Here is a 26,269-nt window from a genome sequence, read left to right as displayed (position 1 = left end):
GTTTTTTCTGCATCTGTTATGGTTTACTTAAATCGAACCGTGAAATAAGATTAAATTTCATAAATCCCTCATTTCATAAAAATTTGATCTCGATTTTTCTTTTTCTGTGTTCATTTTTTTCTGATATCTTCTTTTGTGTGTGTGAAATTGAAATCACATAAATATTCAAAGTTGAAAAAATAACTGAAGAATTAAATTCATCTATCAATCTGTCAATCAATCAATCAAAAAATAGATCTTCATATGTAATCCTCGTTCAAGAATAATTACCACAAGCGCGTGTCTCACGCGTGGTAGTAGAATCGATTACGTCATTTCAACAAATGGCGGAAAACTTTCATACCCGCGGGACACGCGGTAAACTCGAAATGTATCACAAGTTTAACAGTGGCGGAGTGTGGGGAACTCAAAATTTATGACGGAGAGTACTGCCGTTATCCATATTCCTTAAATGGAAATAAACACCCACCTTCATGTGTATTACACGCATGGCAATTCAGTCAGATAAGTTAAATTATCAATTATTGAATAATTATAAATGACAGTTAATATAATTTGGAAAATTTTTTGGACAACTTTATACTTTATCGAGTCAAAATTTATTTTCATCAAATGTGCAAAAGACTCCGTCAAAATATAAACGAAAGAAAAAGTAAAACGAAACCCAAAGAGCTCGTAGAAGCAATATCGAATTTCAATCGCACTCACACCACCCCATGTGTGTTTTTTTACCACCTGGCCTCACTAAAGTGATAAAATCTCTGATTCAGTAGACATACTTTGACAGTAATCACCTGCCCGAAGCAAAGATTCTACTCAAACAACAGATTTATATTCACACAAATAAAAATAAAATCAGGAAAAATGAATTCGGGCTCAAATTAATTGTTGTCATGTCATTATCATGCCAATGAAAATGCTCCAGATTGACCCAATTTTAGTCATGTATTTCAAACAGAACTTCAATTCAATTCAAGAAAATCAATTGAAATTAGGCTAAACAGTCGTCCGAGTATGAAAATTACCCATTTATATCCCCATTGGAAACACACAATGAACAAGCATGAGACTAGCACCTTCATTGATTGAAATACTATTATTTTGAGAAAATCCAATGGATTCTTGACCTGTCGTGAACAATGGAGTTTGAATTTCTCATTCAATTAAGAAAAAGTGATATCCACCCCGTATTTCCTTTTAGGTCGTTTTTTCTCGCTTTATTACTATCCCAAGTGATCCAGAAAATTCTCACCAGACAACTAAGACAGGGGTATTTTGGTCTAATTTTGGCGAGTCTGCTTGGCACGTTTGGCACGTAAGGCATGCGAGCACGAAGGCACGTAAGGTACGTAAGGCACGAAGGTGAAGATGTCAAAAAAATGAGGGCACGTCATTTAGCAGACTCATTTTTGGCCTATCACGCGAGACGTGATTGATAAAGTAATTACTTTTGGAATGATGACGCGACGAGAGAATACTTTCAGCGTGATGGCTGATTTGATTTCTTTTCCACGTGACAACATGGGACTCCGCTGGGGGAATAAAAATGTAACGGTGTGTACCGCATGATGTCTAATTTCCATACATTAATTACAAACGCAAATTTTGGCCTTTCAAGCTCAAATTGAAGAATTTCGGGCAAAATAAATTTATCATATTTGGTGGAAAGAAAATGTATCATTATTTCAATTTATTAGCGAGTTAATCTTTTATCACGCTATGCAATTCCTTCTATGATTAAAAAAGTGTTTTCTTTGATAGATAGCTTTTTTCCTGGATATCAGAAAAGGGGTTATTTTTCAAAAAAAAAGTGACAAAAGAGCCCATTCGCTTCTCTTTTATCAAGTCTGGGTGACAAAACATGTAATAATTTACAACACTATAGCTCTTGACATCATTTATTAAGCCCTTCTTTTTAAGAAAAATAGCCGCTGTAAAAATATCGGGGGAAAAATATAAGAAAAAGATAGAGAAAAGTTAAGCGAATTGGAAAGGATATTAAAGTAAAAAATTGATGAGATTTGATAAGGTTTTTATAAACTAGAAAAACACGAGAAATAAAAAAAGAAGTAATAGCATTAAGCCCTAAACGAAATGAGGGGGCTATTGTGCGATTACTCGTTTTGACTGATTTATGCATGACACCTTATTGCATAAATTACCAAAGAACAATACATGATAATTTATAAACAATACAGTTTAATGGACACTGTAATGAAAAGCTTTTTCAAAGACGAGATGTTTTATTAGTTCAATAAATTAATAAGTTTATAATAGAACGAAATATGGAAAGAAGGGGTCTGACAGTCAGGGGTTACTTTCTTTTGTGTGAACCTATTGAATCGCGGTGGAAGAGATTTGTTGAGCTGGCACGTGAAACAACAGAAAAACGCAAATTTGAAGACAATATGTAAAATCTCACGGTGAGTATCTTACCGAACCCCCAAGAGCGGGACTTCCTGTAGATTTCGGAGAAGAAAATACTAAACGCAAATTTTCGAGTGAAATTTATTTCATTTTCAATGGATTGGATATTATAAGTTCTTCTTCGGCCTTCTTCTCTTTTTAATATCATGAACATAGTTATATTGGGGATTTTCAGGGAAAAAAGAAGCTTTTTAATCATAATTGTCGAATTCAATAACACAGATAAGAGGTAATCCATTATTTCTTCTATCTTTTTTTATATACTTTCTTTGTTGCTAAGTTTTCTCTTAATGAAACAAAGCGTAAAGTATTTGATGAAAATGAAAATAAAATAACGATGAAAATGATGTTAACAATTGCGGGGGGGCTGTTACTTTGCAGTTTACTCCTTGCCCACTTAGAGATCAATAAACATGTATATGATTTTTAATAAGAACCATAATTCTTTTTCTGAGATTCGGCTGTTTTCATTTTTTTACACTTTCAGGGTCCGTATTCGGAGCACGCTCTTATTTTCAGTGAACGATTTCAGACTTTTACCACAGATCTGTAAAGCCCGAAGGGCTAGATTTGCGGCCTTTATCGAAAAGTGAAGCAAGTTTTGGTAGGATTTCCTACCAAAGAAATCACGTGACAACAAGCAATTTCACTGGTTTGAGAGATGCGAAATAGCGTTTGCCGCCTAATTTTTTTGATCTCGCGCTCTAAAAACAATTAAAATGCTAGATCCTATCCATCGGCACGAAATTTAAAAAGTCAAATTTTTGCTTCACTTTTTTTGCTGGAGAAAGCTTAAAGTTGCCTATCTAGCCCTTCGGGCTTTACAGATATCTGTGACTTTTACCCTTTTTTTTAATACTTTTCATCTTCCAATTAGCTAAGACTCAGTCATTCCAGGTCAGATATGGTAATCGCAGATAAATTTTACCGGGTGAAATTGAATTCCAAAAGTCCAAGTAAATTACTTGGCATGGTTACTAAAGGTATATTCAACGGCACTTCACGGAGCAGAGTTATCGCTAAAACCATAAATAATTACTTTCAATATTAAAACTAAACAATAGTTATGCTAAGAAACAAAAATAGTACAAAAGGCTTTAACGACAAAACAATTTCTTGATGACGACGAAAAAAAAGAAATCAAGTCAAAATTAATTATAACTTAATATCCCTAGGGGGTATGTATATTATAGAAAAATGTTACAATAAACATTTTTTAAGAAGTTTATTTACAAAGTTTCTCTCTTTGATATGTCATGAAAAGAAATCAAATAATAGCCAATCGCCTGATGAGCAACGTGCTTCGCAAATCGCGTTAAAGTTTTTGAAGACACTGCAGGAACTGACATTTTTTGAACTTGTTATAAAAAAGAGCTATTATAATATTCTTGAATACTTATGGCTTGATTTGATTGTTGCGACGTGTTGGGTGAGGAGTTTGTGTGGATTTTGAAAGTGTGCGTTTAGTGTCGCTTTGAGTGAAGATTTTGTATCTTTTGTATTTCATGGGTAGTTTTCTCGCTGGAAAGACATCGATTGGCCGATTTTGCAGCGATTAGGATGGAGGGATAGTTCAACCAGGTATACAATGGGTTTTATCAAAGTCTTTGGCTTTATACTTGATGTCCAAAGAAAAAAAAACAGATTTTGTATCAAGTGAAATCTTGTTTAAGTTGAGAAAAAATACAAAAGCAATTTTCTTATTAAATCAATGATATTCAGTTTGAAAGGTAATTAGAACTCGCTTAGAATGGGTATTTGAAAAATAGCTAGTAAATACTAAGGTACTGTACAATAGATTTTGACAAATTTTATAATACATTTATGGATTCTGTTCCGCTTCACCCCGGACACTATCTGCTTCAATCGAAATCAATTGTTGTTGAGTTCGAAATTCGCGAAAAGCACAACATTCAACAAAGGCCATGCTGCAAAATCAATAAACTTTTTTTATTAGAACATCGAAACTTTTTGAAATTTTTATGAGTACCTGTCCAATTTCTTATGTTGCGTGTATGATGTAAATATAAACCTACTTTAAGACTCTACTATTGCTATCTCCGCAATCTTCATCAGACAAAATACCATCAAAATTTCTACAAACTTGTCAAGAGTCCCAAAGAAAAGGGGTTCAAAAAACGGGCGGCACATCCCCGCCCCCGGATCAAGGCGCTTAAAATTCTCACTATAAAATTGTATTTAATAAGCCCTAGGTCCCTTTTAAACATAAACATGTTCTTTGAATCAATATGATCTTTTTTAATAAGATATGCTAAGGCCTTGACCAAATCACAAAAAAAAACACATTGGCAAGTTAAGTAAAATAAACTTTAAAAAGTCAGTTTTCATCCGGGTAAATTTCCGCTACAGACAAGTTGACTATCCGTCAGCAAACATTTTAATGTCATGGTGTGCTTCATATTTTCCTTTCGTTTTCTTTTTAAAGCCCGTCTTTTGACATTCAAATCCTTTTGTTAATGCTTTTGTGTCGTCAGAACGTGTTAAAAAATGCAGGGAATTCTTTTTTATCTTGAACTTTAGTTTAATGTGCCTGGAAGTGTACGTTTATGATAGGGGGAAGACGTTGAATTGAGGTAAAAGCTTTTTTTTTTATTTTTGTGTTTTTGTTTGGGTTTTTTTATTAAAATACTATAATACTTTCTTTGTTTTTTTTTACCACAACAAAAGGTTTATTAACTAACAGTATAATTCAACATAATAATACAACAATTTAATACAACTCTTTTCTATTTTTCTTTTCATATTTATACATTAATTAATATATTCTTCATATTATCACTAATTATTTTTCTTTTAAATGATTTCAAAAAAAAATCGTAAATTTTGGCAGCCATGTGCATTTTACATGTAGAAAAAGTCAGACAAACATTCTTTTCAAGGGATGAGATTTTATCTTGATTTGATGCAAAGGAGATACTTAAAACCTTGGACAGCTATGTCTTCACACTGTTCGCTAGCGCCTCAAAGCTTGCAAGCGACTAAAAAGCCAGCGCTATCCTTTTTTTGGTTTATACCAGAAAAAACACTTTAATAGCTTAGTACCCGTTTTTCGTAGTACTTTTCATTTTTGCTGAACATCATTTGTTTCGGGCCAAATTATTAGATTGATACTTTAGAGTCTTGAGTCAATCGAATGATGAAATCTAACGAAATATCGAAAAAATACCTTTCTGCTTGGGCGTGTAGGTGGCGTTATCGTTATCAAATGACGTTATCCTACCTGATGACAATGATTTAACGATAAACGTACCGCTGTTTGTCGACAAAGAAAACATAGCCTGAAAAAAGAAGATTGGATACTGTAGATTCAAAAAAATCTTTATACGGTTTGTCCGGAAAAAAATCAATAAAAAATGGAAGCAATAGTCATATTGAATTTCGCAGAAATTGCTATTTATTCCTACAGTACCTAGCCTGGGCTTTTTTGAGGAATTAAAGTCCGGGGGGGGGGGCAAACAGCCCACCCCTCATAAAATTATCGAAAAGTCATAAAACTTGGTGATGCATTATCACGAGAAGGTTGTTTTGGCACTCAAAATTTTTTTATTGTACATCTTTCGATGACAACAACAGTTTTTGTAAGAACTTTTGCAAAAAATGCGAAAAATGACCTCACTTCAAACTGCTATGTTAGCTCTTGAAGTAGAAATGAATTTTCAATTCTGTTTCGATATTCTGAAAGCCAATTAAATTCCTCACTAACGATTTCCAATATTTTCAGGTCTAAAGACGGTACAGTGCGCCAAAATTGTTATAATTAGTTTTTTCTGAAATGGCACTCCATCATGGAAATATGATGTCATCGCATAAAATTTTTTTTCGATTTTTTCCTTTCGTACCTCTATCCGTTGCAAAGATATCTAAGTTTATAATTTGTTAGAAAATCCATACATTTTGCCTTAAAATTTGGATCAATTTCAAAAAATGCTGACGTCGTCAAATTTTGGAAAGCAAGAAAAAAAGTTTTTTCTGGAAAGTAAAGCTAAGTAAAATTTAGTAAGACTCATGAATTTTCAAGGCTATATCTAAAGTCCCTGAACTTCCAGGAAAACAAGTTTGTCGAGGGAGGGGGAAGCTTTGTCCCCCCCTGGGCTAGATAGGTCTTCCTGAAATTTTAAGACTATAAAGCTTTAAAGGATTTTATAGGGATTTACTGGTCAGGCAATGCAATTTAAGTATTTTAGAGTCCATTCTGAAAAAAATTTATTTCATTTAGGTATTCAGATTTCGTAATACATTATTTCTTTATAAGAACAAGCTGTTTTTGAATACTTTTTGACCCCTTGAAAAGATACTTGCAAATCACCAAATCCAGACTCTATATTGTTTTTAAGTTGTAATTCTTTTTTAACGATTTCGAGCCTCATTATTAATACTAAATTATTCTTACAAAAAAGAGAGAAAAAAACATAAATTCAAAAATCAATTTTCCTAAATAGTAACCCACGTGAAAAAATAATCTGGGAAATAACATATGTTGCATAAGTGTTGTGTTGTACACAACATACGGAGGGCTTTTATGGGTAATTGGCCTAATTGTTCGGAAAGCAAAACATGTGAAAACTAGTAATTAATTTAAAATGAAGCCTATTAACACTTACTACAAAGGCCAAGTGTTTTATCCGTTAAAATTGAAATCAAAACAAAGGAAAAGTGAAAATTGAATTTTTCGATGGATAGAGGTCTCTCTTTTTCCGAATCCCTTTTAATTTTTACAGTCCCTTATTTCAAAATTACACAATTTTTACAGTCCCTTATTTCAAAATTACACGCTTTTTTTATAAGAATGATGTTTTTTTCAATTCATCATGAACATTCTTAACTTTTTGAGGAAAATCGCCCTTAAATAATGTTAAAGTAATTTTAGGTTTGGGTCCAATTCCCAGCCAAAATCTAGCATGTAATAAAATTCCATGAACTAAACCAAAAATTTGGCATTGTTGTTGAAGCTTTTAGTATTGCTGGGTAATAATTGGCAATTTAATGGTAAATGCTCTAAAAATGGCATTCTTAGGTTCAGTTACCAAATTCCATGATGGCGGTATTTTTACCACATTTTTAATTTTTTGGCCAATTTCATCATATGAAATTATATATTCTTATAAAAAAAACGTGTATTGCGAAACATCAGTCAAAATTCAACTGCTATCTTATCATTTCAAGACTTTCACTTTCGGTTTCAATTCTTTAATTTGTTATCGACTTTTTATAACGTTTTCTGTTTTTCAAAGAAATTACCAAGAGGCGCATAATTTGGGGTATAAACAATTGCCTTTAACAAGAGTCATACATATTTTCAACCTCTCTCTTTTAATCTTTGCTTAAGTTCTTAGGCTGAGCCCCGCTTAATCCTAAAGACTTTGGCGCGTTAAGAGACAAAACAAGAGGCTTAAAGTCCCTTTCTATATAGATACGTGAGAAGCTGTCGTAAACTACAAAGAAAATCACAAACAAACGAAAGACATATGATAAAATAAATAAAAGCATAACAAAATATTTAATTTAATTTTAGCGGGTTTCGCGTAAATGTAGTATTCTTTTCTTCTTTACATTATTTTCATGATTTTTTTTAATTTTCATCATGAAGCATGGCTCTTGGATTGTTCTTGGTCACTTTTTCTTCATGAAAATGAGGTAATCATTTAGCATGTAAGGAAGATTTTCTGTTTTCGTAAGCTACAGTAATTTTATGTCAGATTAATGAAACCTAGAGATCTGAGTGCAAACAAGTGCTAGTTTTTACACGAGACCTTCCAAGTAGGCTCAAAATTTACGCCATTACGCTGACTCCTGGAGGGCTCCGTACATTCCTCTGTATCTAATCTTACCGTGTAATTGAGACTGAAGACGGTTTAAATATAAAGTTTCTAATCTCAGGTTCTAGCTAAAGTATGAGCCAAAAAATTTCCATCAATTTTTGACAACTAGTCGTTAAAATAAGAATATGAAAAAAAACTAATAAATTGCAAGTGTCTCTTAACAAGCAAAGGTGCCAGTAATTACAGAGTACTAGGTCAGAATCCAACTTTGGGATGACATCTTTCTAACGTACATTTTACGTACTTTAGAGTACTTTACCGAGTCTTTATAGAAATTATAGGAAATAGATGCTAACGAAAAAAAGTTTATTCAAAAAATTACTGTTTACGCTCAAGGTCTTTTCAAATAAGAACCGCGCACACGCGCAAATTATTGGGAGCCTGGCGCTAATTACTGTTGCTATGGAAATAGTTTGTTTTGAATGGAACTGAGAAATTTCGAGCTTATTGATTGGCGGACAGAAATTGAAGCATGTGTTAAAAGAAGTAAACATGTAAAAAAAATATAATATATATTTTCTCTTTCTTTCGTTCAGGGAAGCATATATCGTTCTTTATATATATCTTTTTTTTTAATTTCTTTATGGTTCACTCAATGTTCTTTTTTTTCAAAGTTGGGTGTTGAATGGTGGGGGTTACTAGTTATAAAAAAATTGATACCTTATGTCAAAAAAAGGAGTGAAAAAGAAATTGATAAGAGTTGTAGCCAATCAGAACGATCTATTCATAGTGTTTACGCGCACTTGAAAAATTCGACAAATCTGATTGGTTGGTTTTTCTTCGTTCCTATTGTTTGTGAGGTGAGAACAATAAAAAAGAATAAGAAAGAGAACATTTTTAAAAAGGTATCATTTTTTTTCATCATCTTCAATGGATTAATTCTTTTCTTAATGATAGGTCGAAGAGAGGAGGGGGAAGGCTTGAAAGAAGTTTTCTTTATGCTATTTACATTATAGATCTTTTGATTAAAAGATGAGTCGAGTGTAAAGGCTAGTATTATCACTTCTACATTTTTTGTGATGAGTAGACTTGAATAAGTTTGTGATTTTTATAGATCTTTTGATAAATACTACTTTTTTTATACTTTATACATTCTTCTTTATTCTTTTGAGTACTTGTTTTCAGCAGACTCCTTTTTATATAAAATTTCTTTCTTTTTTTTAAGTACCTATCAAATTCTAGGAATCTGTAATGAATGCTACTATATGTACATCTTTTAAGGTGACTTTTAATAAGTTAAGAAGCTCTCCTCGCATTTGCTAGTAATTAATAGAACATTTTAAAGGGGAACTTAAAGCCAATATATCATTGCCCTTTTCAAAATGCTTTATGAAGCATGTTAAGAAATTTAAAATTGAACTTCTGGTTAAAATCCTAAAGACAAATTGTGGTTCGTCATGCCCTTCTATATCAGCGAAGTATTGGGTCCTCTTACAGTATTTGGAGTATGATTTCCAAAAGATATGTCAAACGCCATTCTCATCTCTTTAAAAATGTCGTCCAAATCAACATCGCGACATATGCCTATATTTTCTTGTGTCTGCGAAGTCCTCTTGCCGACAAAATCGGAGCCGCGGTAATATACCGTAATATTCGCACGTTCGTCTAACTTACTTCGATCCGTCGCGAATTGAAGTTAGTAGAGTTGTGCTGACTTTATATTCGAAACACGGAACTGTTAAACATGTTCGCGCGCGAGTTATCTTTTTCTTTTTTTTGTAGTACTTCTGTTTTTGTTGACCTTTAAGTCGTGTTGTTTCCCGTGAAACACAGTTGCTACTACCGTTAGAACTCTCTAAAAAACTTTTTTTGATATCACGATGGAATGCTGTGGTGTCACCTCGATGTGGTTGGGTTTTTGGATTAGCTTTAAAGTAAAAATCGACTTTTGTGCGTTTAATTTATTGCTTTAAAAAGTTAGCTTTAAAATTCTTGATTGCTGGACAAAAGGCTAGAGGCAATCTTTTATGTTGAGAAAATCTAAATCACATAAGACATGCCAGATGGATTGAGTTTAGACTCGCATTTAGGGCTGGACTAGAAACTTTCGGATGGGAAATGAAGCTACTTAATTTATCATTCAGAACGCCCAGGCGTGGTTTAAACACAAACGTCGGATTGAAAGTAAAATCTATCGCTAGATTTCAAAAAATGCAGTCCTCAAAAACAAAGGAACCGCTAGATACAATCCGTCGTCATGATTGCGGCGCGTTCTGGATGGGAAATAAGTGGCTTCACTTTTTCTTGCCTGGGAAAGGTTAGAGATTCTACTCTAGCCCTTTGGCTTTAAATTCAATCATCAGACGTACCCAACATCGGCTCTGCAGCCGTTTTGTATTCTGAGAGAGATTTAAATATGGCAGAGCGACATTTATAAAAGTTTAAAGATCTTTACTAGAATATTTTCACCCTCTAACAAAGGTTTAGGTATCCAATTACTGATTACTTTGTTATTTGCTTATTCATCATGACGTAGAGTTTTATGTTTTTGATAATTAAGTAATTTAATAAGAATTCCCAAAAGTCATCAAATAAAATAGTTCAAGGATTTCTTTGTCCTAGTCTAATTATCACATTTTGTAAAAGCCGCCAAATTTTGTATGTTGTTTTGTATGTTTCTTTGTCCTCTCTTTTTATTATGACAAATGGATTTTATGTAAGGAGACTGTAATGAAGGCGTTTAACAAAATTTACTGTGGTATGTTATGTTTTAAATTACTTTTAAGCTCAGATTTATTAAGGGTGTCTTTTCGCAAAGGAAATTTATCTATTTTAGCATTTTCTGACTCATCTAAAACTTCAGAAGCTTTAACTTTTCCTTGAAAGAACCATAAGTGAAGCAACTAAATCTAAGATTGCCATTTTTAGAGCGATAAAAATCCGGTATAAATACACTAAACTGTCGTAAAAATACCATTCTTTTGCTTGAGGTATGTATTACTTGTTAAATTTGGGTTAAGTTTCTAAGATGCTAATCTAGGAATATTTTAAGATAAGAATATCCCTCATGAAATGGAAATAAAACGCGTAAAAAAACATGTAAAGAACAGTACGGGAGGTTCAACTTGTAACTAATCAATGACTGAGCAAGCGGTCGATCATTAAGAGACTCAAGAGGGCAAGCTCAGAAACGTTGTTCATATTATTACGATACATCTAAGGGGACAGTTATACGGATATAAGATTGTCATTCTTAACCGCATCATTGTTTCTAATATAAACAATTTTGTTTGTTTAATGTGAGTGTTAGAGGAAGTAAATTGCTTCAAAGTGCTGCGTTCTTAAGATTAGCCGCTTCCATTTGCTTTCAGGGAAATTAGTTTTTTCTTGCCTTATTATCATCAGAACTTACAGAAAGTATCTGGTAAGACAGTATGGGACAACAAAAATCCAGCGAAATTTGCTTAAGGTAAAAAGTTACACTCAAAGAATACAGTGCAAAAAGAATGCAAAGAAAATTAGGTAGGGTAAATGTATTTTTTAGGTGGTTTGAATAATTTTTTCTGTTCTTTAGAGATTTCATCTGTTAGAAAAAACATAAATAAAATCGACAACAACAAGAACAATAGTAACAACAACAGACAACTTCATGTACAACACTATGAATACCATGGTCGTGCAAGCCAAACCAGAAATGATGACACACATACCACACCCACACCATCAATTAAAACCAGGTGTTGGTGGACCCGGATCACCCGCTATGCAACACCCTGGTAAGAACTTTGTTTGAGTGGGCTCACGTCCAAACGGTAGCGAACATTTCTAAGCTCTTTGCTAAAAGGGATTGGCATGGATACAAACTATATAAGAGCTGACTAAGGCTTCGATAGCCTTTAGTATTAAAAACAAGTTAAGAACACCCAATTTCTTAGGAAATTGCACAAAAATGCCCAAAAGATGGTGAAATTAGAACATTTTAGGAACATTTTTAGGCTGAAAACTGAAAAAGTTATAAACATTATGAACATTTTGGATGTTCTTATAAAGAACGTGTACATGTGCAATCTAAAACACCATTCGGGCAACCATATAGATATTACCACAAATAGACTTACAACAACATTACCAATCAAATCCACCCTTGAGACCTAGTTTATTGTAAGTTACTTTCAATGAATTTTTGTTCTTAATTTTTATCATTCAGGGTTGGTCGCACATCCAGGATTAGTTGGATTGAATGGAGATAACCATGTTAAACGACCTATGAATGCTTTTATGGTGAGTGATTTGCAACTATCGGGCATTCCGTGTACATAGTATACATTTTTGAAAACACGAAGTGGAAGTTTGGCCTAAGCTGAGATCAACAATTTAAGCTTAAAAGCGAACTCGGTAGCATCTGGTCTTGATCGATGTGCTTTAGAATTCTCCAAAAACAGATAGTCAAGCCTCCAACTAAAATCTTTGCGTTCAAGCAAATTTAGTACCCACATAGAAGAAATTTGTAGTGGGTTAATATAGTCATAACATCGAAAACCCAAGGTTACACATCAATCCATGTATCCACTTCAAACTAGCTGACATCTATATTATATTCTTTGCCTTAGGTTTGGTCAAGAGGAAAGAGGAGACAGATGGCCCAAGAACACCCTCGCATGCATAACTCTGAAATCTCTAAGCGGTTAGGTGCACAATGGAAAGTCCTAACACCTGAAGAGAAACAGCCGTTTATTGGTAAGACCTTAATTATTGGTAGCCCAATAGATAAAGAGTCAATCCTTGGGGTTAAAAATTAGATTTTGATTACAAAACAATAACTTTTTTGAACAAAGACAAAAAGCCATCCAATTTGAAATTGAACACTTAGAAATAGTGTAGTATCCATAGCTGATAACTTGTTCGAGTTAAGATTCGAGATATTAGATATGAAGAACCTACTGTGTAACATTTCATTGCGTGAAACCGGTTAACACTTTTGGATTTGAGTCAAAATTCTCTCTGTAAAACATTAAGGAAGGAAATGGGATACAAGAACGGTCTAAGAACGTATGAAAAGGTGTGAAGCTAATTAGCCGGACGTCAAGATCTCTAATGGATTATGACCTATTTAAGGGGCTGTACTGAAAAGCTTTGTTTTACTTAGACACGATTTCCTGTAAAGGAAATGCACTGGTTGTGTTGAGGATTGACAGTGAGCTTACTTACTATATTTCGAAAAATTTTGCTTTAATCAGACTTATGAATTTTGTAATCATGAGTCATCAACAGGGATATTTTACATTAGAATCGGCAAAATTAACCAAATAGAAACGACCAGGTTAAATGTTTGAAGAATTTCTAAAAAGGAAGACTCTTCGAGGAAATTTCGTATTGGTATTCTAGTAATTCTAACTTTTATGAAGTCCACAGTTTTTATATAATTACATGTGTTTGTCGTGAAAGATGAAAGAAGTAACGCGTACAAAAAAAGTTAGTTAGTATTTCAATATTGACTTAAAGATTTTAATATTGAACGGAATTCAAAAAGGGTGTTTACTGCCTTCTAACCGGTTAATATTATGATTCAACGAAAAAAAGGGGACTTTATTGACATAGTAATGTTGATTTGATTGCTTTCGTTTTTCTTTGATGTAGATGAAGCCAAGCGCCTTCGTGCCGTTCACATACAAGAACACCCTGATTACAAATACAAACCAAAACGCCGGAAGCCGAAACAAATGAAAAAAGACATGTACCCAGCTTATAGCAACATGGCAGCCTCGACTACAATAATTCCGGGTATGGACCCAAAATACGGCGGAATGGCCTACCAACAATCAATGGCATATGGTATCTCGACCATGTCACCCGATTTATACGGAAAAATGAATGCTGCATATGCCTATCCGGCTGCTATCAGCCCCGGATACCCTGTGATGTACTCTAACTACCCTATGACAACTATGGGTACCACGGCACCAAGCGCCGGCTCAGGCAGCGGTGGAGCCCCTTCCCCAACCTCCAGTAATGGAACTAGAGGCTATAATACAGCTTCCTTAGGGTCACCTAATGGTTCGTCAACAGGCGCCACGATGGCGGATTCAAACGCAAACACAACATATCGCCCAACTTCAACAGAATATATGACTTCTAAGAGCTATTACATTAATGGTGGACAGTACAGCCCTCTCCCTGCAGCAAACGCCACTCAAGGTAAAAATTAGCTTTCAATCAATGGGTTTGTTGATAATGGGTCTAAAAGATAGTTTGGGCTCAGAAACGACTTTTGAAAAATACCAGGGACCAAACATGTTCACAAGAAAATCTCTTTTGGGCTGGGCTGGATTATTTTTAGGGTTCGGAGAAATTAAAGTAGAGCGGTGTCAAATAGAACTTCTATCATTCACATTTTCCTATGATTCGAACTTCGTTCATTTCGATTCAGTTCATACTTCGATTCTGAATTAGCAGAGTCAGAGGTTTTCCGACTCTGGTAAAAAATGTCTGAGAACAGATACAGTACAAAAATGAAATACAACTAATAATTGATTTATATCAGGTCACTCACAGCAACCACAAGCAGCCAGATACCCTTCACCTCATGATGAAAGTCGAATCTCACAAAGCGTCGTCTCACAGAGTAATTCAGATGCAGCAACCACCGGCTCCATTTTAATGCCAAAAAGCGTAAATGGAAGCGCAGAGGAACACAGCCCGTCACCACCAACTTATCCATCAACTAACACACCCGTAGGACGACATTGGACACCTTCGGGTGGTTCCGGGGCACCGACTCAAGATATGACTAGGTAAATAGTGAAAAGAATTCAAAGAATTGCTTTCCAACTATCTTCCTTCAGGAGTGGGTAGTAGAGCAGGTGTATGCACTTCGTCCTTATCGGGATATAGTTTTTGATTTACATAATTAAACGTATTTTTAGGGAAGATTGCAGCTTTTCAGGGGGACGGGGAGAATAAAGAAGTATCTAAGGATATTTTACTACTCTAGTTTTTCCCTAAATTTGCAATATTTTCTACAAGTCCCAGACCCCTTAAAATTTTACAAGGCGCCAGGATATGGAACCATTTCCTCAATTGTGGAAGGCTCCCAGGATATACCATGTCTACCCAGTTGTGTAATTTAGGTTTAAAATGAAAAATGGGAGGGACTGATATAATAATTTCCGTAAGGATTCAACCTCATACGTTAGGGGTCTTGGCACCAAATTATATAATACACATCAATTATAGAATCTTGATTATTAAGCGTGTGGTGTTAGGGTGCAAATTATGACTCATTGCTCACTGAATGATGCAATCTGAATTGTGTCTCTTTAAAAAAAAAACCTTTGTAACAAAACGTATCATTTTATGTTTCTTCATTTTAGTGGGAATTTTCATTAAAGATGGAGTCGCGTACAACAGAAAAACAAAAAAAAATAGAAGAATAAAAAACAACACATAAAAAGATGATGTAAATTTTGTTATGTGAATACAAAGAGAAGGCGGACCTTTAGCGAAATGGAGGGATATTTAGTGAAGAAAAGGCAGGCTCCTTTTATGAGAAGAAGATATTTTTTATTATGAGAGAGGGGAGCCAAAAAATGGTGTAGAGAAAACAACCCACTTTTAACGACCAAAAAAGATTGGCGTCAAAATGTCTTCACACTTGCGTACGGGGGAGATGAGGCGTCAAATGATGGATAAGAATTAGAAAATTTTGGGCGAAAAAATGAAGGTTTTCGGATGTCACACCAGTGGTATGAAATATCGCACGAAATAGAGATAGTTGTGTTTACTTCAAAATTTTTGGGTTGGTACTTGTTGTGGTTTCAACAATACAGATTACAATAATTGCGTTCACTAAAAGGGACTGGGTCCCAACTAGAAGGTAGTCAAACATTAGAGACAACAAACTCTTTCAAAGACTTATATAGGATAATCTCTTTCCCGCTTGGAATCGAGACTAATCATTTAGGATGTTTTTTAATCCTCCACACACATTTAACGTGTTTTGGTATATATATTATTTTTCATCTTCATTTAAGAGATTTATTTACTTCATTTTTTTAAATAACAAAAAGATATGAAATTATTGTCACACATTATGTTTCACAGGATATGGATCCGATTCAGCAACAGATTCTATAAACAGCTCTAGAAACAACTTGCGTTAAATTTGCCCAAAATTAAGAAATACTTAAATAATATTTTAGGAGTCTCAATTTTTTTTCCGGTACCACAGCTCTGTGTTCCCTTTCGTGGGAGCAAAGTTATTTCTATAGCTCCGTAAAGCCATTTTTACTTTTTGCAAAATTGATTTTTGTTTTGACAATCGACCCGTAGTCGTCGTTACAATATTTGTTTAAAGGTTTTGTTTATAATTTTTTCGACCAACACCGAATCATCAAGCCATTAAGGCTACACATTCCAAAAAAATCGATCAAAGATTTTGGTTTGGCCGAGATGGGGCCGAGATCAAGAAAGTGCTTTTTGGGTTTAAATAAAACTGAAAGGCATTATGAGTAGACACAAACTTTTTATGAGAAAAAATAGGTTTGATATATTACTGTATGCCATCATCATATATATTTCGAGTTTATCAATCGACTACTTATCATTTTTATCGAAATATTGTTTTTTGCTGATAATTTATAATATTTGTTTATTAACGCTATAAAACGGCGATTGTTTGAAAAGCAATCCTAATATTTTATTTTGAAAGAAAATGAAACCGCAAAATAATTCCAACAACTCTCAAAAACAATTTTTACAGTACAAAATAACTTTCAACACCGTCATCGAAAGTATTTAGATTTTATTTAACGATAATTTGTCCTCTACCCAATGGGCACTAATTTTCACGGTTGATACCCGTTTTTTGCCGAAATTCTTTCATAATTCCTAGGGGTTTTTGAGAATACTTAGTAAAAATTGTATTACATAGTACACACGCACTAAGGGGTAGGGGAGTCTGCTCAAAAGCGTCATTTTTTCATAGCCCTTTTTGCATGTTTTTTGTCGACTTTTACGATTTTAATGTTATACGCATCAAGGAAAAGAAAAAGTTTCTTAAGGGCTCTGACCATAGTGAATTTTTCATAATTGCCGTGTTTAAAATGTGTTTTCTGACTGATGTAACCAACAAAACTATGGCATGTTATACATTTTCTGTTAGACAAACTATTGCTGAATCTGAAAATTCAAAAATTGCATTGAAAAAATTTGATGAAGAAGAAAATGAAGACTTTAGCGAGGAAGAGTATTTCAACTTTGAAGAGCTTAGTTTTGGCGAAGAAAAAACATTTTGAAAACATTTTCGCAGTAGATAGTGTATTATTTACCGAACAATAAAAATTTTTGCGGAAAATTTTTGTAAATGCTTCTTCGTCTCGAAATCTTCAAAATAGTGGTTTTTCATCAATTTTTCATCTGGATTTTGCTTAAAAAAACAGTCACAACTTTTGACACATCTTTTAAGAAAAATTTTCCGCAAAATTTAAAATAATAGTTCAATTCTTTGCAGACAGTGTAAAGAAATTTTGAAACAAAAAAGTTAATTACCCATTAAAACTAAGCGCTTTTTGTAAAAGAGGGTGATGCAACATATTATTAACATCTTTTTAAAGTTCATAACGTCATTTTTGCAATTAAATTCTTAATTACTCTTAAGGGATTCGATTAAAAAGCAATTTATAAAGGCAATTCTTTGTTAAAAGTGTTAAGGAACCTGAAATATAACTGTTATGTTCAAATACCAAAATCAATTTTTGGACTATGGTCAGAGCCCTTAATAAACATTGAGTTTCATGTATGAAATAAAGGTCCAAACCAAGCGATTTGAATTCGAAATTTCCTTCGACCGAGAGGGGGGGGGGGGGGGGTGAATGAAAAAGTACGTACTTACCAAGGGGGTATAGCCATTTGCGTACGCTTGCGTACAGGGAGGAGGGGGTACTCGATTTTCGACATTTTAGTGCGTATGTACTATGTGGACGGCCCCAAAAACGCGAAAATTACTTCCATTAAGGTATTATGTGTGCCTAAAAGTCCGTTTTGCTAAGTAAGAATAGGGAAAGGAGCGAAACTTATTGGTAATCAAAGGCGTCGTTGGCAGACTTTCCCTCTTATGCATCCCACCGCTGGAGGGGGATTCTAATCTGACACCTTTGGTGGGGTACTATGGTTGCCGGATGAGGGGTATGTGCAGACGGGACCTCCGAAAACCGACCTTTTAGAGAGACTGATTTTTGCTGAAAAGGTGACCCTTGGAGAGACTTTTTTGAAAATTTTTTTCCTATTCTTGAAAAAAGTCCTTTTTTTACAATTTTCTCTCTCGAAATCAAAAAGTTTTCCTAAAAATCGTGAATTTTTTATTCCCTTAGAGAGAAAAAACGACATAAAACGACGTGTACGAATTTCACCTCTTTCAACCAAAGTTCCTAAATTTGATCATAATATCAGATTCTAATTTTGTGAAATTTCAGAGCTGAAAAATCATTCATTTGATCATAATATCAGATTCTAGTTTGGTGAAATTTCAGAGCTGAAAAATCATTCACACACAGTATTGTTTGTTAGCCTCTTCACTAAAACACTGATATACCGTACATCTTTTTGGAAAATACTTTATCGGCCCTTTTTACGCCGGCCCTTATTGGCGTTATTTTTGGGCTCGTGGCGTAATAAGGACCAGTGTTAAAAGGGCCGGCGTAAAAAGGGCCAAAATTTTGCAGTTTTTACCTTATTTTTTTCTTAATTTAAAGGATTTTAGGCATGATTAAAGGATGAAAACTATCCAATTTTTTACTCTATATCCAAAATTTCACGAAAATCAATGATTTTCAATAGAATTTTCAACAGTTTAATACCGAAAGATGACATTTTAATGTGAATTCTAGTTAATACCAATACTTACGGTTTTGAAGCCTGAATAGCGATTTTTACAAATTTTGGCGTTATTTACGACCCTAATTGGCGTAAGCCCAAAATTAGGCTGTGGCGGAATACGGGCCGGCGTAAAAAGGACCGATAAGGTACCAAAATGTCTCAAACGCGCGATGAAAAAGAGGAAGGAAAGAATCTATTTATTAAAGATTTTGCTTCTATAAAAAAGGGAGTGGTCAGAAAGTATCTACTAGTGGGGGGGGGGGGGGGGGGATTTCAAGGGGGAGTTCGAATTTTTTTTGAGGGTTTAGGGGGGGGGTTCCAAAATATTTTCGATGGAAAAGGGGGCGGGTGCGAAATATTTTTGGGCAACTCAAGAAATAACTCAGGAGATCAAATTTTATGAATTTACATTTGAAGATTTGAATTTTTTTTCGGCCGACATAGTTCGTATTTCGTATTATTGTTAATTCTGTATTCATGAAATATAGCCTCACCATTTCGGTTCCTATGGGTCTTAAGATTGTGTAAAAAAATGGTTCAGTGGACTAAGAGAGAATGTTTGTTAAGGGATCCCCCTCTTACAATTTCATATGTCAGCATAGTCTAACCTTTTTAAAAAGAGCTGAAAATACGGTGCTTTTAGCGAACAAAGTGGTTGAAAATTGAAATTTTTCTCCTGTCGGCGCAAACCATGGTTGCGCCTCCTTAATCTCTGATAACATTTTATACGCAACTCAAAATATTGCTCCTATGATATTAAGATATTGTATATGCAAAGAAAGACTTCACTTTTAAAATTCCATATGATTCAGACATTGAAAGCCTCATTTCTGGGCAGAATCAGTCCGAAAAAGAGCTATGTTTGAAGGAAATTACTCTCGGGTGCCTAATAAACGTACATGTACGTTTATTTTTTTCGTGTCAAATTTCCCGCCTGTACGCACCTTATTAGGACCTGTACGTTTATTCATTTTGAAGAACTTTTCCGCCTGTACGTTATTCCCTCCTGTACGTTTATTAATTTTCACCCAATATCACCCGATTCATACTGGAAAAAAAATTTTATTTTTTGTTCAAGTACTAGTAAGACGTGTAGAAAGGCCGTTAATTACATTCGAACGTAGGAGATTTTGAGTGTTACACGAGTCAATTCGAATGTTTTGCTTATTTAAGTACTTGTCATTGATCTATAAGAGATATACCTATACTTAAGTCAGTTGTTTCAACCTGGATGTTCTACTTTGAAAAATTGGTAGATTTTTCCCTGTACGTTTATTTTAGCCTGTACGTTTATTTATTTTAGCTCTGATTTCTCGCCTGTGCGTTTATTTCAGCCTGTACGTTTATTAATTCCAATTTTATTCCCTCCCCTGTACGTTTATTTTGGTCTGTACGTTTATTAGGCACCCGAGAGTAGGAGTCCAATATCAAAATTTTCTCTTCGCGGTTATTCTTTGCTCCTGCACGTTTGAAATCAAGCCACTTGCTGCCTTCTATAAGATAATGTAGTCCTCCCCCCATGAGTGCACAGCATTTTGATATTGAGGCTTAAAGGATCACTCACAATGTGGAAATTTGATGTAGTTAAACCCGATTTATGGGGGGGGGGCGTACGATTTGGCGGTACTCGGGATAAGGCCTAATTTAAGGCCGGGAAGCGGTAAAAACGATAAAAAGTGTTCGGGAAACGGTATTTTGCAAGAGCCACGGTGACGGTAAAAGACCCGATTTTCCGTCCGGGATGAGGTATTTCTTATAAAAAACATCGGTATTTCGGTAAAAGTCATACGTAGACGGTACATAAAATTTTCGGACTATACAAAAAGCTTACCACAGGAGTCAGCAACAAGGTAAAAAAACCGGCAGGTACAAAATGCATAAAACATAATGCATATTGCATAATGCATAATAGTATTGTGTAATTTACAGAACGATTTTATATTTTTTAAAACTCTCCTTTGTAGAGGCTAAAACCGCGAAAAACTCTTTAGAAGAGTTTCTTTTATAAGTAAACATTCCAATCAGAGGGATTTCCACAGAGATGATTTTACTTTTAGAATCCGAACGAAAGAGAAAACATTCGAATCATAACAACAATTACAAAGGGTTTTCCGTCAGCATAAATAATAAGAAAGATTTCCCCCTTTTTCTTTCACACTTAAACACATAAACATTCGAATGTAAAAAGATTCGAAGTCTATTTTCTTTGATCTAGCTCTCGATTTTGCATAAACGAGGTTCTTTAATTTATATATACATATTATAATTGAATTGTTCGAAAAGATCTCTGAGAAAACCCAGAATAAAAATAAAGATCTTGCTGTAAAATTTACGTTTTCAAGTAATTAACGTAATATGCGGAGGAGATATTTTCGTGTTTTTTCTACACTATATTACGTTCTGTAGAATACAACTATGAAAATCAAAATGGCGGCAAGCATTTTTAGTGGATCATGGATTTTCTTCATCATCCAAAATTCAAATTTACAGCTTTCTACCCTTTATTTTCTGGTAGAAAATGGTATTTTTGTTTTGATGAAAGTATTATCTTTCAGATTCTCCTTATTATAGCCTCTTAAATTGACATTTTTCAAAGATTATGCATTATGCATTATGCAATATGCAATATGTTTTATGCATTTTGGACCTGCCGGTAAAAAAACGCGAAAAATTTCCCAAAAAATAAGGATCTTACTCCATTTCATAAAAAAAACTTATTTGAAACGTTAATGCGAATGTGCACGGGGCTTTATCCCGGGGGGGGGGGGGTACTTAGGCAAAATGGGTGCCGGGTATGTGCGAGCCATAAGGGTACCTTTTCTCATTCCTCAAAAGTCTCTCAAAGGGGTACAAATTCAAAAGTTAGTCTCTGAAAGGGTCCCAAAATCACGAAAATCAAAAATTTCTCTCTCAAAGGGTCACGATTTCCAAAAATTTTGACCAAAATTTGGTGAAAATCAAACCAAAATTTGGAAAAAATGGACCAAAATTTAGGAAAAAGTCTCTCAAAGAGTCCCAAAATCACCAAAATTTTGTCTCCCAAAGGGTCGATTTTCGATTTTCGGCTCGGACATACCCGTCATCTCGCAAACCTAGTACCCCCCCCCCCGGGGGGCTTTATAAAGCCTGGTTTCTTTGAAAAAGGGGAACTCTTTGTTTTGTTTATTCAATTTATCAAGGGGCGCGTAGAAACCAGACAAAGGTTCGAATTTCGAATGTTTCTTTTTTCGAATTGGATCAGTTGTGTGGTTGTTGTGTTGCGCTTTATTAGTATGTTGGTGTGCGAAAACGTAGAAAAAAATGTCTGTGTCCTGATATTAATTGCAGAGCTAATTTTTATACTTTCGGAAACTCTGGAAGAAATTACAAGGAAAATTTTGTATTCCGTGTAGCCGTTTCAGATGATATACCAAAAGGACCAAAAGATGTGAAGAAGTTTAAAAGTTTCATCAGGTTGGTACTTTCTCTTGAATTTTGGTAAATTCTTAATTTTTGTACTTTTTGGCTTTTGTTATGTTATGCAAAGTTATTTGCACATTTAAAAGTACTTAGATTGTTACGAATTTTTCCCTCCCCTGGCAACCTGGCAGGAATGGTTTTTTCAGGCTTTTTACAAACAGGAAGAAGGAGGAGAACTTTGGGTTCGTAAAGTTGAGCTAGAATGTATGTCTGTGTGTGTATCTGTCTGTCTGTCACCTCGAAACTTTTTTCTGGGACAACCAGTACATTTTATTAGAAAAGTAGTTTACTAGTTTATCTTTGTAAATTTTCGCAATCGAAGCAAAATACGAAAATAGTGATCTATCTCATACACATCCCATTCCATTTTGCCGTATTTTGACTTCTAGTCCTTAGAATTTTATGGGAAAAACAGCGGGACCGGTATTTTCGAAAATTTTGGACGGGATAACGGTAATTTTCAAAAAAATGGCCGGGATGGCGGTAATTCAAAACCTCGTACGCCCCCCCCATTTATATGTAACAAGTCGCCTTTATTCAAGTATAAGTAAGTATAACCCTCACCTTATTAATCAATCAATTAGAGTGTAGGGGAAAAATAGTAGATACTTTCTGATCACTCCCTACGAGTGATATCGTTTGCTTACTCATCAATATTGGATTGACACGGATAGGGAGCAAGATTGGTCAGAAAGAGGAAAGAAAAACATTTTTTGCTTGTGTCAGAATAATATAGCACTGTCCTGATAAGAAATATGCGTCTGATATGAAACGGGAACACTTATGTAAAAATAAAATCTGTAACCATCTGTAACTAAAAATACATTAAAAAGAAATTATTCTTTCTTTCGCTGATGAAAAAAAATCAAAAAAAATATATTCGATGAGCCCGTCGATGAGAGAGCTGTCAATCAAAGTTCAAGTAGCTTTTTTATCTAAAATTTTCTATCTCGACTTTCATACATATCACTTATAATCCCTTCTCACATGCAAAACTCAAAGCTTTACACATCCAAAGAGTTATTATGTGAAAAATTTCATTTCTTTACTCTAATTTGTCTACAGATCATTCAACACTTGTGGATGGACATCGCCTCCGTGGCCTAATGGATAAGGCATCGGCCTCCTAAGCCGGGGATTGCGGGTTCGAGTCCCGTCGGAGGTGGAATGTAATTTTGATTTTTTTTTCCACATCCTCTCAAATTTCGGGTTATACTTTCACAAAATATCCTGGTTCATCTGCTTCATCATGCTTCAAGCGTAAAACTTTTGCAAGCAGAAACTTTCAAGAGGTCGAAAAATCGCGAAATTTGCGACATTTACTTTCGCGAATTTGAGGAAAAAATGTTTTTCGCGAGCATAAACGGGGCATAAACTTTCGCAAATCGTTAGATAAAAATAAGAATTTTCGAATTAAAACTGCCCTAAAAGTGAAAAATATTCCTTAAATCCGTTCAAGACGGTTGCTCTTCGACTTTAAAAAGCATTAAAGGATAATAATATGCCGAAAATTTGATATTTATTACGATTTCGAGGTTTTATAGATTCCCAATTTTTTGAGAATTTTTTGCGAGCATAAACTTTCGCGAATTGCCCTGTTAAGAATTTTTAAAGACATTTACTTTCGCAGAAAAAAGGCCAAAATTCGTGAAAATCGCGAAAGTTTCTGCTCGCAAAAGCTCGCGCAAAAGTTTGTACGCATAAAGTACGAGTAATTGACATATGTCTACTGACAATCGATAATTTTTAGAACATTACACATTTTCGTTTCGAAATTATAAGCTTTGCATCACTAGTATTCTTATCAAGGCATTATATTTTTTATTTTCATTGAAATTTCATTCTCTTTCCACTCTTACATTCAAGTGAAAAATAACGTTTGTGCTAAATGCGTGTAATACAATACATGTTTTTTTTATAAGCAAGTGTATGCCCCTTGGTCAGGCTCGTGTATGCTTAAGGTCTCAAAGCATCCAGGCATAGTTTATGCTTATTATATGCTTAAGAATAATGCTTATGATTCACCCCGAGCCAAGTTTAGAAATTTTGTAAAAATTTGTTCAGATTTTGGGAGCAGTGGAATGTTAGCTAGCCGTGGAATGTCTTATTTTTTACTTGACCTCTACCAAACCTTTTTAAACAGATAAAAAATGACCACTTGAAAAATATCTTAGCTGCTTAGGCTGACATATATGCTCATATTATGCTTAGGAATTCTGCAAATCTGAGCCTTCATATGCTTATAAGCGTTATGCTTATAAAAAAAAACATGTAGTATAGGCCGATATATGATAATACGATTATTGTTACGGAATCTAGTTTGTATAAACTAAAATTTGTTCCCAGACATTACTTTTTGCTTTATTTCTACTATAGCTTGCTAGACTAAGGGGGGGGGACTCATATGGTCCGACCGACGGTATGTGCCGCCCTAAAGGGTAGGTTTTTTGAAACCCTTAAAATGCACTGTAAGGGTGTATTTTTGATGGAGTGCACAACCCCGGGGGGGGGGGGGTACTTAGGCAAAAATAGGTGCTGGGTATGTGTGGACGGGAAGGGTCGGGTTTTTCACCTTTCAAAGTCTCTCTAAGGGTTACAAAAATCAGGAAATTTCAAAGTAGTCTCTCTAAGGGTGGGAAAAATCACGATTTCTAGAAAAAAATTGTGATTTTGAGAGAAAAAATTACAAAAAAGTCTCACTAAGGGTAGGAAATTTTTGAAAATCAGAGAAAGTTTTTCGAAAAAGTCTCTCTAAGGGTCACTTTTTCACTAAAATTTGGTCTCTCTAAGGGTCGGTTTTCGGATGTCCCGTCCGCACATACCCCTCATTCACCAACCCTAGTACCCCCCCCCCCGGGTGCACAACAAAGGTCTTCTTTTAGCTGGATATACTACTTTTAAGCATACCAGGATAATCACGACGACGGAAGAAAAATGTAATAGGCTAGTGAACATACGAAATTTGATTGGTTGAAACTCACCGATTTACTTAACCTCACTACTGTAAGGGTGTGTTTGGGGACGGCTAAGTTGTAAGTCTGATAGTAAAAATCTAATGTAAATTCAGCAGTTTCGATTCGCACCTATTTTGATTGGTTTTGCACATTGTGTCGTGTGTCGACATCTCAGGCTCATTTTCAGATGGCTTCAGTAAAAACAAGAAGTCAAACTACACTGTAAGGGTCGGAAACGTTTGATAAGATGAACTATAAGGGTACCTTTTTTTTGCTATTTTTTTTGGCAGCACATGCCTTCGTTTAGAAATCGAGTGCCCCCCCCCATGGGTCCTAATGACATCACCCTGGGGCCCAGAGGGTACTAGGTTTGCGAGATAACGGAACTAGTCGAACGTTCGATTGTGATCAAAGTAATCAATAATTATCGATAATAATCGAAGGTGGTAAGTGACCACCAATCTTCGACGCCAATCCGCCATCGGAATATCAGATAACTTGCCCAATAAAAACACGCGATTCACGCGCAAAAACTGCTTTCGTTTTCTCCAACCAATCAGAATGCGCGATGAGTTACTTGAGGAAGCCAAGGCGAACGCACACAGAATGGCGAGGTAATTACTGAAGGTCATTCTTATGGCTGGTGCTTCTTTTTGTGCTTTGGTTTGAGAAATTAGTACCGTCTGGCTTTAGAGAGACTGAATTTCGAAAATTTTGTCCTATTTTGACGTTTTTGCCACCCTTAGAAAGACAATTTACCCAAAATTTCACCCAAAA

The 26,269-nt window shown here is 34.8% G+C and overlaps 2 protein-coding genes and 1 non-coding gene across 4 annotated transcripts in view; 2 read left to right on the top strand and 1 right to left on the bottom strand.

Annotated features, from left to right (window-relative positions):
- Positions 1-5,637: 5,637 nt before the first annotated feature.
- Positions 5,638-26,269, bottom strand: part of LOC136807948 (uncharacterized protein C18orf63-like) — a 31,960-nt gene continuing 11,328 nt past the window's right edge. For both annotated transcript variants that reach the window (XM_067064573.1, XM_067064574.1), the window contains one exon: positions 5,638-5,726. The gene's annotated coding sequence lies outside the window, so the exon portion shown is untranslated. The remainder of the gene's footprint in view (positions 5,727-26,269) is intronic.
- LOC136807949 (transcription factor SOX-21-like) lies at positions 11,782-16,934 on the top strand. The gene is made up of 6 exons (XM_067064575.1): positions 11,782-11,983; positions 12,415-12,488; positions 12,818-12,944; positions 13,845-14,402; positions 14,749-14,998; positions 15,578-16,934. The coding sequence occupies exons 1-6, from the start codon at positions 11,857-11,859 to the stop codon at positions 15,591-15,593; spliced, it is 1,152 nt and encodes a 383-aa protein (XP_066920676.1). The 5' UTR covers positions 11,782-11,856; the 3' UTR covers positions 15,594-16,934.
- On the top strand, positions 23,631-23,703 carry Trnar-ccu (transfer RNA arginine (anticodon CCU)). Its single transcript has one exon. It is a non-coding gene; the product is annotated as a tRNA-Arg (tRNA).

This window comes from Clytia hemisphaerica, unplaced genomic scaffold (assembly GCF_902728285.1).
Source record: "Clytia hemisphaerica strain Z4C2 unplaced genomic scaffold, Clytia hemisphaerica genome assembly, whole genome shotgun sequence".
NCBI lineage: Eukaryota > Metazoa > Cnidaria > Hydrozoa > Leptothecata > Clytiidae > Clytia > Clytia hemisphaerica.
Note: the sequence above shows the minus strand (reverse complement) of the source record. Positions and strands in the feature narration are given on the sequence as shown.